General features: G+C 32.8%; 1 protein-coding gene across 2 annotated transcripts in view; it reads right to left on the reverse strand.

Moving 5' to 3' along the window:
• Positions 1-5,229: 5,229 nt before the first annotated feature.
• Positions 5,230-17,311, reverse strand: part of c1qtnf12 (C1q and TNF related 12) — a 41,833-nt gene continuing 29,751 nt past the window's right edge. For both annotated transcript variants that reach the window (XM_056448757.1, XM_056448756.1), the window contains exons 6-8: positions 14,715-14,808; positions 9,632-9,710; positions 5,230-8,034 (exon numbers count right to left, since the gene is read on the reverse strand). In XM_056448757.1, the coding sequence (XP_056304732.1) occupies positions 7,936-8,034; positions 9,632-9,710; positions 14,715-14,808 (272 nt within the window). In that variant the 3' untranslated portion in view covers positions 5,230-7,935. The remainder of the gene's footprint in view (positions 8,035-9,631; positions 9,711-14,714; positions 14,809-17,311) is intronic.

A 17,311-nucleotide genomic window follows, 5' to 3' on the forward strand; every position in this document is an offset into this window, starting at 1 on the left:
GCTAAATTGTCCGTAGTGTATGAGTGTGTGGATGTTTCCCAGAGATGAGTTGCGGCTGGAAGGGCATCCGTTGTGTAAAAAAACATGCTGGATAAGTTGGCGGTTCATTTCGCTGTGGCAACCCCGGATTAATAAAGGGACTAAGCCGAAAAGAAAATGAACGTATGAATGAATATCTCTGGCTCTAGATGGCAGTCCTCCACTGCACCTTGGTCCCACATTCATTTCAAAGGAGCGCTCCCCTGTCCTAAAATGGCAGCTCTATTGACGCATTCCTTCCAATAGACAGCAACAGGGTAGGCGACATCTAATGTAAATATCTATGGGGGTCACTCACGTTTGTTAAACAAATGACAGTTGAAGATACAAAATGGAACGTTCGGCCCTCTAGTGATAGATCAATTAAATTGAATAAAAAACATTTAAAATAATTTTGACATAATTTTAAAGTTATTTTTTAAATTTTTGAAATAATAGGAATTCTTTCTATTCTATGTGATAAAGAGACTAAAAATCTTCACTTCGGTGGGACATTCCACTGTGGCGACCCCAGATTAATAAAGGGACTGAGCCAAAAAAGAAAATGAATGAATGAAAATCTTCATTCCTAAGAAACCAGAACAATATATGAAAAATAAAAAATTAAATTCTGCATGCTGTGAAAATGCTTAATTATTTGCCTCCATAGTGAATAAGTTGCGGTTTAGAGCGGCAGACAACACACACAATCAGGAGTAGCACCAAATGTTGGGCCCCAGTCATACAACACAATTCCTCTTAAAACAGCCACTTATTCATTTTCACTATTCATTTAATTAATTTAAGTTAATTTCACAGTATATTTTCAAAGGGGCAAAAAGAGACTTACAAGGCAAGATATCAATATGACCAGATGTAGATGCAAGCTGAGCTGCATGCAATGCTTTTAATGTGTACACCTAAACCCGTCCCTAACTCGACCCCTACCAGTGACATCACTAGCTGCATTGAATGCATTGTGTCTCAGATTTATGGTGGCCGAGAGAGCTTAAAGGTGCTGCAATTTAAGAAAACACGTGCAATTACAAAAAACACCAGCAAATTAAGAAAAGATCTTCATCTGTTTGACAATCCTCACAACACATAAAAAAACATGCTGCATTTTCAAACAATGCAAACAAATTAATAAAATTCGCTGCATTTTCTAACAAAGCAAAACATTTAGAAAAAAACAACGTGCTGCACATTCTCTCAACACTTGCATAAGTACGGAACACAATGTAAATGTTTCAAGGGGACCCAAAAACGTGACAGACGCTGCTGATCTTTGAAAGGTAAGTTTCTTGTTTATTTTAGCATCCTGATTCCCTTGTCTTTTGTAATATTAGCCTGAATAACCATAACCTAAATAGCTGAGCCCATCACATATTAGGCTTCCCTTGAAACCTTGTGTTCTGTGCTATTTGAAAGTGTTGTGAGAAAATGCAGCGCGTTTAACAAATGTTATTAATTTGTTTGTGTTGTGTGAAAATGAACTGCGTTTTTTTTTTTAAATGTGTTTGCATTGTGAGGATTTGCAGCACATGTGCTCTCTCAGCCACCATAGAGATTGCATATCTGAGACTGTCGCTATGTTGCAATCCACATAATTTTTATGCACATTTTGGAGATGTGCTTAAAAAATGAGTTGATAGAAACGCCAAGATGCACATATATTTTTTTTTTAATTGTGTGAATAACTGAGTAGGATCAACTTTTTATTCGATAAGAAAGGATAAACTACGATGGAAACAGAACAACAGAACAAATTCCAGTATGCTCATCATGTGGTTTTATTATAAGAGATTATGTGATGATAAAAATATGTGCAAATAGACAAACCAGCAGGCTGAGCACACATCTGAAATGCTGTTTGGTCATTCTAAAATGCTTTAACCATCTCTGTATTAGCGTTATTAAATTACTAATGACCTTCAGAACTGTCAAGAGCATCTGTGCTCCACGTGTCATGGCTTCAAATGCCACCAGGCGTTTATTGCATGACAGCATAACAATAAAGTTATTTATTAATTAAGTAAAAGATTCACGCAGCTTCTTCTACTTCAGCAAATTCTGTTTTTACTGTTGATATTTGGCGCCAGTTAATCAGGAAGGGACGATTTTGTTCTCTTTGACTCGTTGGATGGTAACGCTGCTTTATTCGCACATCTTTTATGCAATATTCCAGTTTTGCGCAAAAATTTAATTCTCATTTTTGGATGGAAACATAGCTTGTGTCTCAGCTTGCATATGCAAGTCTGCATGCAGATACTATTAATTAATATGATATTGAAATTAACATACCCCCGCCCCCTACCAAACAGGCACCTTGATGTCAAAATGACATCAAATTGTCATCAAGATTGCAAATTGGTGCAAAAAAAAAACATCGATGTCCTGTTGACCACCAAAGTAATGGCTCAAAAATTAGTAAAAGTATTATAAGAAATTTGTATTCATCTTAAAGCTTCAATTTCAAATTTACACTGGAATTTTGTTTTCCCAAAATGCATTTAAACTACCCTGATGTCAAAACATCAAATTGGCATTTAACATTGGCATCAAAAAAACACACGAAAAAACAATTCAATGTTAGATGTCAATTCATGTCATTTTAACATCAAGGTAGCCAATTGACATGAAATCCATTTGCATTTTGATGTGTTTTTTGATGTCCTGCACACAATAACATACTCTGTTATTTCATCTTTCCTTTAGAGGATGCCTGGTATTTGTGAAAACCATCAAAATCCATTTGCGTTGGGATGAGAACAGATGAAATGAGAATCATAGCAGGTATATTTCTCTTCTCCAAATACTAAAAATTGAACTAAATCTGTTTGCGTTTAGTAAGTGTGTTGAAGTGAATGTGAGCTGGTTGAGATGTGCCGCAGCTACTGTGCAAAAACATGCTGAGAATGATAACAGCTGAAAGAGATTACCTGGAGACACTGGGTAACTAAAATTCAGCTTTCAATTATTATCTCTAAGTGCAAAGAAAAGTGGTGCAAAATTGTCACAAGTGTTGGAAAGCTTTTATGTGTAAATTTTTTTCACATAATAAGTGTTTAATCTAGTCAAGCTGTTGCAAAACTGTTACAGACCTGGAATCAGAAATAGACTGAATCATCATCACTTACATGCTGTTGTTTTGCTTTTTTTCTTTTCCGTTGGCAAGGCATCATGGAAAATCTGTTGTTTATCAATTATTGAGATACTAAAACATGCTTTTTGAAGTTGCACAGTAAACTATGAGAACATAAGGAGAGGTGCATTTTGGGATGAAGTCTCCAACAAAACCTTGTTAAATTGTATGTTTTTTTTCACAATAGAAAGCTAATGATGTTGTTATTGTTACAACAGGCCAGTGTTTTTATCATTTGCATATAAAAAGTAGCTTATGCGTCATTTTTTAAAAGCAAAAATAAAATTAACTTTATAAAAATAATTAACATTTACATAACAATACAACCATCCCCCCCCCCCCCCTTTGAACTTTTATTTCTTTTTTAAATATTTCCCAAATGATGTTTAACAGATTTAGAAATTTTTCACTGTATTTCCTATAATATTTTTTCTTCTGTAGAAAGTCTTATTTGTTACATTTCAGCTAGAATAAAAGCACTTTTAAAATTTTTTAAAACCATTTTAAGGTCAAAATTATTAGCCCCTTTAAGCTAATTTTTTTTCCGATAGTCTACAGAACAAACCATCGTTATACAATAACTTGCCTAATTACCCTAACCTGCCTAGTTAACCTAATTAACCTCGTTAAGCCTTTAAACGTCATTTTAAGCTGTAAAGAAGTGTCTAGTAAAAAATATCTAGTAAAATATTATTTACTGTCATCAAGCAAAGATCAAATAAATCAGTTATCAGAAATGAGTTATTAAAACTAATATGTTTAGAAATGTGCTGAAAAAATCTGCTCTCCGTTACACGGAAAATGTGGAGGAAAAAACAAACAGGGCGGCTAATAATTCAAGGGGGCTAATAATTCTGACTTCACACACACATATATATATATATATATATATATATATATATATATATATATATATATATATATATACATACATAGTGCTCAGCATATATAAGTACAGCCCTCACAAATCTATCTAGACTATTAAAAAAATGTATAGCTTAAAGGGGCTAATAATTTTGACCTTAAAATGGTTTTTTTTTTTTAATTTAAACTGCTTTTATTCTAGCCGAAATAAAATAAGACTTTGTCCAGAAGAAAAAAATATTTTCAGATTCCTTGCTCTGTTAAACATCATTTGGGAAATATAAAAAAAAAATCAAAGGGGGCTAATAATTCTGACTTAAACTGTATATATAAGCTGTGAAGCTTTTGCAACACATTTTAAAACAATACTTTTAATAACTGATTTTTCTTTTTGTATTTGCCATGATGACAGTACAATATGCCTATATTCACTGAGAAATTAATAAAAATATTCATTTTCAAAATGGGATGTACTCAATTATGCTGAGCACTGTATGTATATATATATATATATATATATATATATATATATATATATATATATATATATATATATATATATATATATATATATATATATATATATACTGTATATACTGTATAACAAGTTCTATTGATGTTATAAATTGTCTAAAATAAAAAAGATGAAAGATTTTAATTAATAAGATTATTTAATAAGAAATTTAGCTTTAAAAAAATCTTTTTGTAGAATGTAGAATCATACCAGTTTATGTTTTTAATGTAAATTCCAAATATTGACTAAAAATCTGTTTGTTGTTTTTGTTTACTCTATGTATGTATACAAGAAATATATATGCATGACAGATGAGGCCCGAAGGCACAACGGCTCGTGAAAAATTAGTTCTTGTGTTGAAAAAAAAACATATTCCTGTCTTTTTTGTGCCATTCTAAATGACTCTTGAGGACAAGATTAAATAAGTTTGTATTCAGAGATGACTCTGGTGTGCCCTGCCACCACCAGTCTGTCAGACTTGCTCCTGTCTGCCAAGGTATTTGAGGTATCCTGGATTATTTACAATGCAAATGATGCAAAGAAGCATTTTCCACACTACAGCACCAAAGAATATTTTCCACGAGGAGTGCGACCTGCCCGCTTTATCGAGCAGAGAATTACCAACGTTAGCAAGATTTCAAACCTCATAAAAGTCATTTCCAGTCAACCGCAAGCATGCCCAGGTGAATAGATATATTTTACATTTATTGAATACAGTTTCATTTCCATTACACCACAATACAAGCAAATACTGTCCGCTTACATCATTTTCACTTGTATTGGGATCTACTGGAAGGCTGGAAGCCAATTAAAAAAATAAATCAATTTTAATTGGCGGATACATTTAAACATAAATAATCTGTATGGCTAATATATACGTATCTTAAATTCTGTAAGTAAATAACAATAATAAAAAGAAAGAACAACACATTTAACAGTTAGCATGGAGATGTGAAAAACAGAGCGTTTAAAGATGACGTATTTGGCATTGCAGTAAACAAAAGGAAAACTCAGCAGGACTCTAACATGTCTAATCGATCATGGCGGTAGCTTTCCAAACACACACTCACTCACACATACATACACACACACTGCTGGATAAACGCTATTGTTTGGGACTGTTAGCTATTGGACGTAAAAATAGACTGAGTCATCCGTCTTGTTTCTTTTCTTGTATTTGGCTGTTTCCTTCTTTTGGCCGAGTGTAATGGAAAATCTGTTCTTTTATCAATAATCAAGTCCCTTCAACATGCTTTTTGGAGCTGCATAGTAAATAAAACTGTCTAGCTTGTTATATTTTTTTAAAATACAGACATGGGATGCATACGAGTAGGTGTGCATTCGGGGTAACATCTTCATTAGATCGTAACACTTTTAAAGGGATAGTTCACCCAGAAATGATCATTTTGATCAGCCAGACATGATGTATTCTCAGATGGCTTTTCTTTTTTTTTTTTTAGCTGAAACTGCTTCTTGCTGATTTATAAAATGCAAGTCAATGCCTACCAATACTTTGAGAGTCAAAAAACAATATACAGGTAAGCAGTAAATCATTTCCAGAACAAAACCAGCAAATAAAAGTTACCGTGACCAACGTTCACCACACAATTTCAGTTTTCCTTGAATATGACGTTACTAAGCAGTTATATCGAAACCGCTATTATGACCACTATTATGTGCCAAGTGAAAATGATTTACTCTGTCTAAACTTCAAGAAGAGCCCACTGTTCCCTCTTCCATCATGTTTTGTGACTGACTTGAGATTGTTTTGCTTCTGTCTCCCACTATCCTGATCCAGGGGCACAGTTTCATCTTCTCTTGATCAGGCTCGTTATCGGATTTACTTGTGTGTTTTTTTTTTAAATAATATATGCTTGACTGCCTCTGGCATTTTGAAGATGCAAATATTATTTAGGTAGGTCACTATGCCATTATTTATTTTCTCTGCTCACTGTATGCGAAACAATAATCACCAACCAAAGAGAGTGATTGTAAACGTAAGAAAGCTGATTGGCACACACAAAATCAACACAGCTTTGCCATGCAAAAGTTAATGCCGGATCAATTAAAAATAAATACCGGACATAAAACACGAATATCTGACATTTGCCGTAACAGGATCTGGCAAGATCCGGCTCAAATTAAGCACTGCAGCTAGATAATAACTAAAAATTGTTAGCTGTGGCACCCAATAGGCTGACCATTGTGCTTCATAAGACCTCAGTATGGTCAAGAGCCACAGGTTTTAATTTTGATTTACCTGTATATGTTTTGTTTTGTTTGCTTGTGTGTTTGTTTTTTTTGACTCACAAACCACAAGTCAATTGCTACCGGCACTTAAGGTAAAAAAATGTATTTTTATATCAAATAAAAAAATACAAAATTTATTTATTTTTTTTATTTTTTATTTTATTTATTATTAACATTGACTCAATTTGTCCAGCTCAAACAGTTTCAGCCCTCTCATGTTGTTGCTGGTGTACCACAGGGATCGGTTTTGGGACTTTTTCCTGTTTCCTAATTATCTTTTACTTATTGGCAACATATTTAGGGAATTTGGTATTCATTTTCATTAATATGCCGGTGACTATGTGTCATATTTATCTGTCTTCTAAACCTTTTTAACATTTTTCTACTCTAGCTGAGTGCTGCTGATACAATGAGGTTTAATGAACCGAAATGATCAATTTGTGCAATAAACTGAACATCACTTACAACATCATTATTTTTATAAGAGACATGCATTTTTGTGTGTATATACTGTTTCTTAAATCTCACAGTGCCAGTATTCATTGACTTGCATTAATTTAACCAATACGGATCAGCTAAAAACCTTCTTCTACTACTGACATACAAATTCACCTACTGCACACCTTGGTTGACCTGAAGGTGGGTAAATGAGCAAACTGATTTTCTGGGTGAACTGTCACTTTAAGATGAATCCAAAAGATAATCTCTTGTATTGTAGAAAACCTCTCACCGTATAAAATAAATTGTGTATATAAACACTCTGTATATAAACTATTAATTAAGAGGAAAAAAAGACATATATAACAACACATTAAAGTACAAAAAATCTCTTCGTATACATCTATATATAACAAAATATGACTTGATATTTTAATTAAAAAAAGATCTTTCTGATGAGGTAACAACCTCACGGCGCATGAGAAAGGCAGATCCACTGTCCTCATTAAAGTCTTTCAGTTTCGTGTCCAACTGTCTCTGCTGTGTGGGTTTAATGTGTCTATGTCTCTTCCAAAAACAAGCCGAAAGCTTTGTGGCGGTCAGATATTGTCTCATGAGGATTTATGGTGCTTGTTGATTGTCCGAAGAGGAGCTGTGCAGTCTTACGTGGCCCGCCAGATATACAGTCTCTGGCTGTAAGACAAGGCTATACACCCAACAACATGCCCATGAAATCGGAACCGTTCTGTATTGTGATCGATGCTCCAGCTGCATTGTCCACAAATATAGAAGTGTACTGGCCGGCCTGGTAGAAATAAAACATCATATTACTCACTGTCAAGGTGAACAGACATATTTCATCACACGTTTTACTTCTGTGGTGTCATGGAATTGGGAAAAGACTAGATACTTTTTTAGTTTTCCTCTTTAAAGATTTCATTGGATCGTGAAAAAAACTGAGCGTTATGTACCAGAGTGTACTGCTTAAAACATTGCTTAAAGTTAAAAGTTTAAATTATTAATGTAAAATCCTGTGAATTTTTTAGTCTATTAAATTATTTAAAATATTTTTTTCAATACAATTTTAAACAATCAATTTAATAACTAATTTCTTTTGTCTTACCATGGAGACAGTGCATATTTTTCTACATATTTAGCAAGATACTAGTGTAGTGTTCAGCTTAAAGTTATTACGTTAACTAGGCAAGTCAAAATAATAAGGCAAATTACAGGATTACAGTAGTTTTTTGTAGACTACTGAAAAAATAAAACCTAAGGGGGCTAATAATATTGACCTTAAAATTGTTTTAAAAAATTGTACAAACTCTTTTATTCCAGCCAAACTAAAACAAACACGACATTCCACAGAAGATGTTATAGGAAATAATGTGAAAATGTCCTTGTTCTGTTAAACATCACTTGGAAAATATTTGAAAAATAAAGTTAAAAAATGGCTAATATATGTAAATGGTAATGTAAATGACTGTAAATAGCTATTTAAATATTATGAACATTATTCAGTGCCTAATTTGTACCAATATTATTATAGTATTATTGAAAAACTATTGTACTTTTAGATAAAACTATAATTATTTAGTTTTGTTTTATTATTATTATTATTGATATTTGTCTTTATAAAATATACATTTATTAATTCTAAATAAAATGTATACATTTAATAACATGTTTATTCCATTTTATCTTAGTTGTATTCATTTTAGTACAACTTAAATAACTAAAAGCTGAAATAAAATTAGGATGAACTAATAAAAAATAGTTAAAATATAGTTAATTGAATAGGAATGGAAAAAATGTAAGAGATCATATATACACGTATTTCAGTTATTGGCAATTGTTTTTAATTATTGGTAAAGGTAATTATTCTTATTTGTTTATTTCAAGCTATTTGTTTTTTGGTTTCAGTCTATGGTTTTAGCCAACTATAACAACCCTGGCGTGGACTAAGAGAACTTTTTTTTTTATTTTATTATCTATTTATTCTTTGGAATAATATGTACTTATAAATCACTTCAAAGAGGACATGTTAATGTGTATTAAGAATTACCTTTTTTATTCTTAACTAGTTTGGTTCTTTTCAGTGCTAGAAATAAGTAAACAGCAGTAAAAACAACATATTAGGAAACACTCTGGAAAAAAGGTTCAAAGGATTTCATTGTGGCAACAACTTACAGTTTGCGTTGGTTATTATTATACACTTGATATGTAATTATTTCCTTTTAATGCACCATTATGTTTTCTTTAGGGGTTAATAAGATACAAAGGTGAAACTTTTGGAAAGATACCACTTCGTTACATATGATGAGGATAACCAATTAGTATAGTAATTACACTGTAATTAAAACTGCATTAAACTGAGTGGAGTATGTTGAACTATTCCTTACCTGAAGTTCCAGCAGTCCATGAACAGATACTGTGAATATCTTGCTGTTACTCTCAAGGCCAACAATCATTTCCAAGGATCTAAACAACAGAAAAAATGTAACTAATTATTAGTTTGTAAACTTTACAAATCAATAAAATCAGCACAAGAAAATCAATAAAAGGTCAGTAGAGATTTGTTTGTTTACACAGTAACATATAATACTAGAGTAACTGTTTAAAAGTGTCAACTTTAATTCATGATAAAAAATAGTTTACATTGAGTATTTATATATATATATATATATATATATATATATATATATATATATATATATATATATATATATATATATATATATATATATATATATATATACATATACATATACATCAAATAAATATATATATCATTTTTTTAATTCATATATGAATTTTGGTTTATTGTCAATTGTTAATTGTAAAATTTACAAGGAACTTCTGAGTGCAGTTTTTTTTTCAAATGTATTTATTTTTTTCATAATTCTAAAAAAATGCTAAATAAAATTCACAATTTCACTATAAACTTCTCTATTATAATTACTTTTTACACACATATGGTTTTTGTTAGTGTCGTGGCATAGTAGTATGCTATATTCACACTAGCATTGGTAAAGTGTGTTCCTCGTCACTGTCGCCACTGGCTTGCTTGGTTTGGGACTTGTGGAGCTGTTCATCGATGGATTTGCTCTTCAGTGTTTGGACTTTCAGCAGTGAAATTTAAACCGCACTAAACTGAACTTCAACTCTGAAAACTGGACTGACAAATTTTCAATTTGCTAGAACTTCTATGTTAAGCTGCTTTGACACAGTCTACATTTTAAAAGCGCTATAGAAATAAACATGAATTGAATTGAATTGACTTTGTACAGTAGCTGCCTGTCGCTCTGGGTGGCGACTGAAGTTGCTAGTGTGCATTCCCACCTTGAGGTTGCTTAGGTAACATTTACGGTGATATTCACAGTGAGCAAATGAGTTTACATGACACTGAAAGTAAACATTGTTTAGAGTAAACACCAAATGTAAATAGAATCAGTACATAATTACAAAGATGATTTAGAAAAAAGTTTGCTGTCTGTTATTGTGCCTATTTATCTCCTGCAAACACGGGTCTGTGCTGTCTGTGTAATGAAGAGGATCAGGTGAGTTCTACTGATGCTCATATTGGCTCTCACTCTTTATTTCCATAAAGTTGAAGCATTCTCATCTTTGTCACGTCGTTCGACACGCACACCAGGTTGCCAGCGGTTGCTGTCACTCGCGTAAGCAGAGGTCGCGGGAAGTCGCTCGCCCTCCATTGAAATTAATGGTCGCTTTCACTTTGCTGCTGTGAGTTGCTCATAGTGTGAACGCAACTGTACGGTTATCCAAATATGCAACTTGAAACTGTTAAGTTGACTTAATTTTTATAATTAGCTTTACTTAATAATTACATTTACTTAATAATGTTAAGGCAGTGGACTTACTCACTTTAAGTAGTCAACTAAATCGCTTTAAAAGCAATGGGTTTACACATTTTTTGTAAAGTAAACCCAACTATTCACTTTTTACAGTGTATTAACACAAAAAAAGGAATATATATATATATATATATATATATATATATATATATATATATATATATATATATATGTATATATATATATATATATGTATATATATGTATATATATATATATATATATATATATATATATATATATATATATATATATATATATATCACAAAGACAGAAAACAATCCCAATTTGACTTTCAGATCTCTATCCGATTTTTTTCCAGCAATAAATTTTCTGAATGACCCTGCCGCTAATACCAACGGGGAGTCTGCGAGTCAAAGGTGGCCGTAAAGGTTAGCAGGGTGACAGAGACCAGACTGAAGGTGAGAGGACATTTTTTAAAAGCCTGCTCCACTTTAACACAGGAAATGCCTTGCTGGTTCCGCACAAGCTACAACAGACAACATGCTTTACAGCCCATGCATTATTCACAAAGAGCGCTAACAACCACAACAGAAAACATTGGAAGACAGATCTGACACCCTCTCGCAGTTTTTTTTATTTGATCCTTTTCTTAAAGCAAATTAATTTTTGGTTTGATTTGTGAAAGAGGATTTTTATGACATGCACTCACACGCTTAAGCCACCGAAATAAAAACCACATGCTCTGAATGTAAGAAGGAGCTCAAGAAAAATACTCATTTTCATCACAAGCGATGTATTTCTTCACGTCTGAGTCATGAATTTATATTGATGTGGATGCGGTCTGTGGACAAAATCGAATGCTAATAAATAAGACTACTTGAAGGTAAATTACACATAATGTAATCAAAACAAGTTTCCTAGCAAAATTACTGGTGTCAGATTTTCTTTTGCTCACAGAACTGACAGAAACTACAATTCTGCATCATTATTTGGATACAGTTTGAATGATTCATTCACGAATTGGCTGTATCTCTTCAAACCCCAAGCCTTTCAGTAAATAAGGACTACATTTCAGTTTATTAGTCACACAAATCTTGTGTATTATTTGTAGTGTCATACTTAAAATAGTTTATAGTACCTTTGAATCCATTTTAAACTTTCCAAATTTCATCTACCATAGTGCCCTATTCATTGTGATTGTATGAAAACAGATATACTATATTACTATAGTTAAAATAATGTCCAACAAATTGTGAGGGCGACACGATGGGTCAGTGGTTAGCACTGTCACCTCACAGCAAGAAAGTCGCTGGTTCGGGCCCCGGCTGGGTCAGTTGGCATTTCTGTGTGGAGTTTACATGTTCTCCCCTAGTTCGTGTGGGATTCCTCTGAGTGCTCCAGTTTTCCCCAGTGTCCAAAGACATGTGTAATAGGTGAATTGAATAAAATAAATTGACTGTAGTGAATGAGTGTGTTCCCAGTACTGAGTTACTGAGATGTTTTCCAGTACTGAGTTGCAGGGCATCAGCTGTGTTAAACATATGCTGGATAAGTTGGTGGTTCATTCTGCTGTGGCGACCCCTGATAAATAAAGGGACTAAGCAGAAGGAAAATGAATGAATGAAGACAAATTGTACAGAGTACAAATTGGTGTTACATCAGTGTTTCACAGAAGAAAGAGAGGTTCTAAAATGCAGGTTTGGAATGTCAGTAAGCAAATGATGACTTGGAAAAAATTAAATTGCATTATAAAAATATATTAAAATAATAAACTGTCAATAACAATAAAACCAAAATATTATTTATTAGTTATTTATTTATTTTATTATTAGTATTTAATAATAAATTATTATAATTATAACTGTTAAATTCTATTATAAAATACATAGAAAAGTTCATACATTTTTATAATATTTATAAATACATTAAAATACAAAACTAAATAAATAGACACAAATATTAAATAGTAATATTTCACCAAATTATGGTAGGATTTAGGTTTAAGGCTATGCCAAGTTAAGGTATTAAGGGATCCTATTATAGGATTAATGATGTACAGTAAGATCTTGCAGAACATGTGTATACTAATAAACGGTCTATATCCTAATAATAGCAGGAAAAAGGCCAGTTAATTGTTAATAGTGACAATTGGTCCTTAAACTAACATACCCTAATTTCTAGTCAAAACACATACAAGTTCTCATTAAGTTTGTCACGTCTGTGAATATAAACAGTTGGGTAAGAAATTGCATGTGTATTAGATCTGTGAATTAGCATCTCTTACACAATTAAAGGCCCCAGTATACTTCAAACTAAATTGTAATGACAAAAATTTAAACAAAATGCACCTGAAAACAAGGTCTTTTGAGTTTGTTTCAGCTGTTAAAATGGAGTTTGTTTTGGCTCCTTGACACTTTTAAGCTACCACTGGTCTGTGACGATTACACTGTAAAGAATTTAATAACAGGAAGTCAAGACAACAAATATTTAATGTTGATTTTAATAAGCTATTCAGATTGCAACTATTTTTATAATTGTTATGAAAAGTTTAACCATATTTTTAGTCAGTTTGATTGATGTAAAACGAGATGACTAGAAAAGTTAAATTGATTCAACTAAAAAATTTAAGGCAGCAAGAATTTATTTTACAGTGTACACAATCTGGATCTGTTCTGGAACTCTGCCTTCTTTGCACAGACAGGGAAACAACATCCAAAACAGCAACACTAGCCGCATCAATGAAGCATTGAGTAGCAGAGCTGGAAACCGCATATGAAACGGTTCTGGTTGTGGGAGCACGATAGTGGGCTTTGTTTCGCACTTCATTCAACTCGCATTTCTTTGATCTTCTTGTTTATTTTGTAAATAATTATCCAACAAAAAATGCACCGAAATTCAGATATGAATTATATCAAACAAAATTCATTCTCAAAACAAGAATCTTCCAACAAAAATGTATGAAAACTGTGTCTGACCCATTTCTTTCTTCCGGTGTACTGCTGTTCCATTTACCAGGCCTTTATGATGCTCACAACCAAGTTAAATAACAAATCAAAAATAAGTAATAGTTCCACAAAAAAAAGTACATATAGTGGTTAGCACTGTCACCTCACAGCAAGAAGGTTGTGGGTTCGAGTCCCGAATTAAAAAATTGGCTTTAGTGTATGAGCGTGTGTGTGTAAATGCAAGAGTGTATGGATATGGGTGTTTCCTAGTGTGGAGTTGTGGCTGGAAGGGCATCCGCTGCGTAAACCATATGCCAGAATAGTTGGTGGTTCATTCCGCTGTGGCGACCCCTGATAAATAAAGGACTCTGAATGAAACAACCCCACCTACTGCATTGCGGAGTTGTTGGTAGTGTTTGAAATCAATATATCACTCAGCCTTTTCTAACTTCTTTTTGCTCTCAAACGAAGAACGAGACAGAACTTTGAAGTCAATCAGACCAGTTTAAATTCAAGATGTCATGATACTGTATATACGTTCCTGGATGAAAGATCCTATCTACAATCGAGTCGTCTGAGGGAGTTTAGAAACACTGAGAATAACTATAGCTTTGGTAGACATTGTGACTTTGCAGATCTCTTTCATGCTCAACAGCAACATTACACACTAAAGGAAGCTGATGGCATAACAGAACTCACGTGTATCTATGGCAGAGCGATTCGATGCAGATCAAAACTCGGACGTTGTCTCTGGCTCTCAGCTGGCTCTTACTTCTCTTCACCTCAGTGTGGTCTGCAGGAAAATACACACAAAAAATAAACACGTTTCCTGAGAATACGCCGCAGACATGCGTTGCAAACTGTTGTATGAAGAGCAAATGCTGCTGGAATATTGTTTGACAGAGCTGTGTATCTGGACCACATGATGCCTGAGCCAGTCATGTTTGACCTCCAGTCGCATCTAAACATTGGTCTCTTCTATAAGTCTGCAGCGGATTCGTGAATTTGTTTGGGGATGTTGATTTTCTGCCACAGTCTACTGCAGTGAGCCAATTCCTGCATGGCGGCGCCACAGTTTTGCATTCACAGTCCCCGGGGCTTATTTCACTGCAACTCCATATAAGCAGCTATGAATGAAGTCAACAGGATCGACCGGACCCCCTCTTTAAAGCATCAGCCAGCAAAAAACGAAATACGCTTGGGCGCTTTCAGGAACATCGAAAAAAAAATTCTTTAGCTTTTTAAACATGCAAGATTGTGCAAGACACCCTCAATCTCTGCAAACAAATGCAGCGCGGTTGGAATGTAAGTTGCAGGGGAATGCAATCCATCTGTTGAGAAAGTGCCAAGTATGAAACAAATCCATTACATTACACGATGGCACCTTCGGATAGAGATGACATTGAGAGATTAAATTGTACTTCGTGCATTTGTGTTTATAGCAGAGAAACTGAATTTTCCATTAATCGTCCCTCTGTGTTTGCCGGAGAATTTTATCCCAAGCAATTTCAAAGTATACCTAAAAGAAAATCCATATCCATCATATTGCTCAGAGGTTTGGAGTCTGTAAGAATTGAAAATAATAATCATCATCATTTCATTCAGTATTTTAATCTGTTTTTTCTATTCTTCCACAAAATGATTGTGTGACACTGAATACTGTAGTAATGGCTGCTGAAAACTATTTTAAGAGTTCACACTTAGATATTGCTTGATATTAATAACAGATCTGGCATGCCGTCCCGGGAGAGAACCCTGAGTCTGGAGATAATTGAGCCCAGGGCTCCTGACTGGTCAGTGAGCATATAAAGGGGGTATGAGAGCAGGTAGTTCTTGAGAGCTCCCCCTGGTAAAGGATGAAAGGGGGAGATGGGGTGGATGGAGGGATTCTTCGAAAAAATTAAGATAAGGGAGTAAGGCTAGACGTGAAATTTATAGAGTTTGGAATAATCTGATTGGTTTACTAATGATTTCAGATGAGAGACCAGCCATAATCAATCATATCACATACTCCTCTCGAAATTAGTTTGTGAAACTTTTTGTGAACAATTGTTTTTATTATTTCAGTTTTTGTTTAATATAGAAAGCATACAGCATATGACTATATCGTAAAACAACCCCGAATCCCAAACCTCCCCCACCCCACCCAGGTTGACTTGTTCTATAATAACAGAAGTAAAAAGATTGCAGTGCAAAAAAAAAAATCATGTAAAGCCAAATACCGAGTAGAAGTTAGGTAAGTACAAATAAATAACTATTACATTATGAGATACCTAAAGTAAGTTTGTGAAACTTCATTTAAATGGGGAAAAAAGAAATTCATAATAATGTTTAACAAATCATCAATAATATCTGAACAATATTAATATTTGTATTGTGTTTTTTGTCAAATAAATGCAGACATGTACAGTTGAATCACAATTATTAGCCCTCCTGTGAATTTTTATTTCATTATTTTATTTCTTTAGTTCTATTTTTAACAGAGCAAGGACATTTTCACAGTATTTCCTATAATATTTTTTTCTTTTTTCTTATTTGTTTTATTTCGGCTTAATTAAAAGTAGTTTTTAATTCATTAAAAAACATTTTAAGGTCAATATTATTAACGCCCTTAAGCTATGTTGTTTTTCAATTGTCTACAGAACAAACCAGATATACAATGACTTGCCTAATTACCCTAATTAACCATAAGCATTTAAATGTCACTTGAAGCTATAGAAGTGTCTTGTAAAATATCTAGTAAATATTCTGTACTGTCATAATGGCAAAGACTAAATAAATCAGTTATTACAAATAAGTTATTAAAACTATTATGTTTAGAAATGTGTTGAAAAAAATCTTCTTTCTGTTAAACAGAAATTGGAAAATAAAATATACAGGAGTGCTAATAATTCTGACTTCAACTGTATGCTGAACATAAAATATTAAAGTACATTTTAGGATTAAATTATATTTTAAAATGGGTTAAAATATAAAATTGGTTAAAAATGTAAGTTGTAATCTTTCACAAAATTTCAGATTTGCTATATTTCGGTTTAAATGTGGCCTTTAGGAGAACAGAGATCATTATTAAATGATATTTTCATCTATTTTTAATCATTTCAAAATGTATTATTTCACAATATTACAACTTACACTGATTTTAATCAAACAAATGCAGTCTAGTAGAGCATTTATTGCATTCAATTTACAGGATTAAATTAAATTGTAAAATACATAAAAATACTTAAAAGTATTATAGTTTTTATAATATTTCACAATATTACTGTTTTACTGTTCATTTATTCAAATAAATA

The sequence above is a fragment of the Danio aesculapii genome, chromosome 23, assembly GCF_903798145.1.
Source record: "Danio aesculapii chromosome 23, fDanAes4.1, whole genome shotgun sequence".
Classification (NCBI taxonomy): domain Eukaryota; kingdom Metazoa; phylum Chordata; class Actinopteri; order Cypriniformes; family Danionidae; genus Danio; species Danio aesculapii.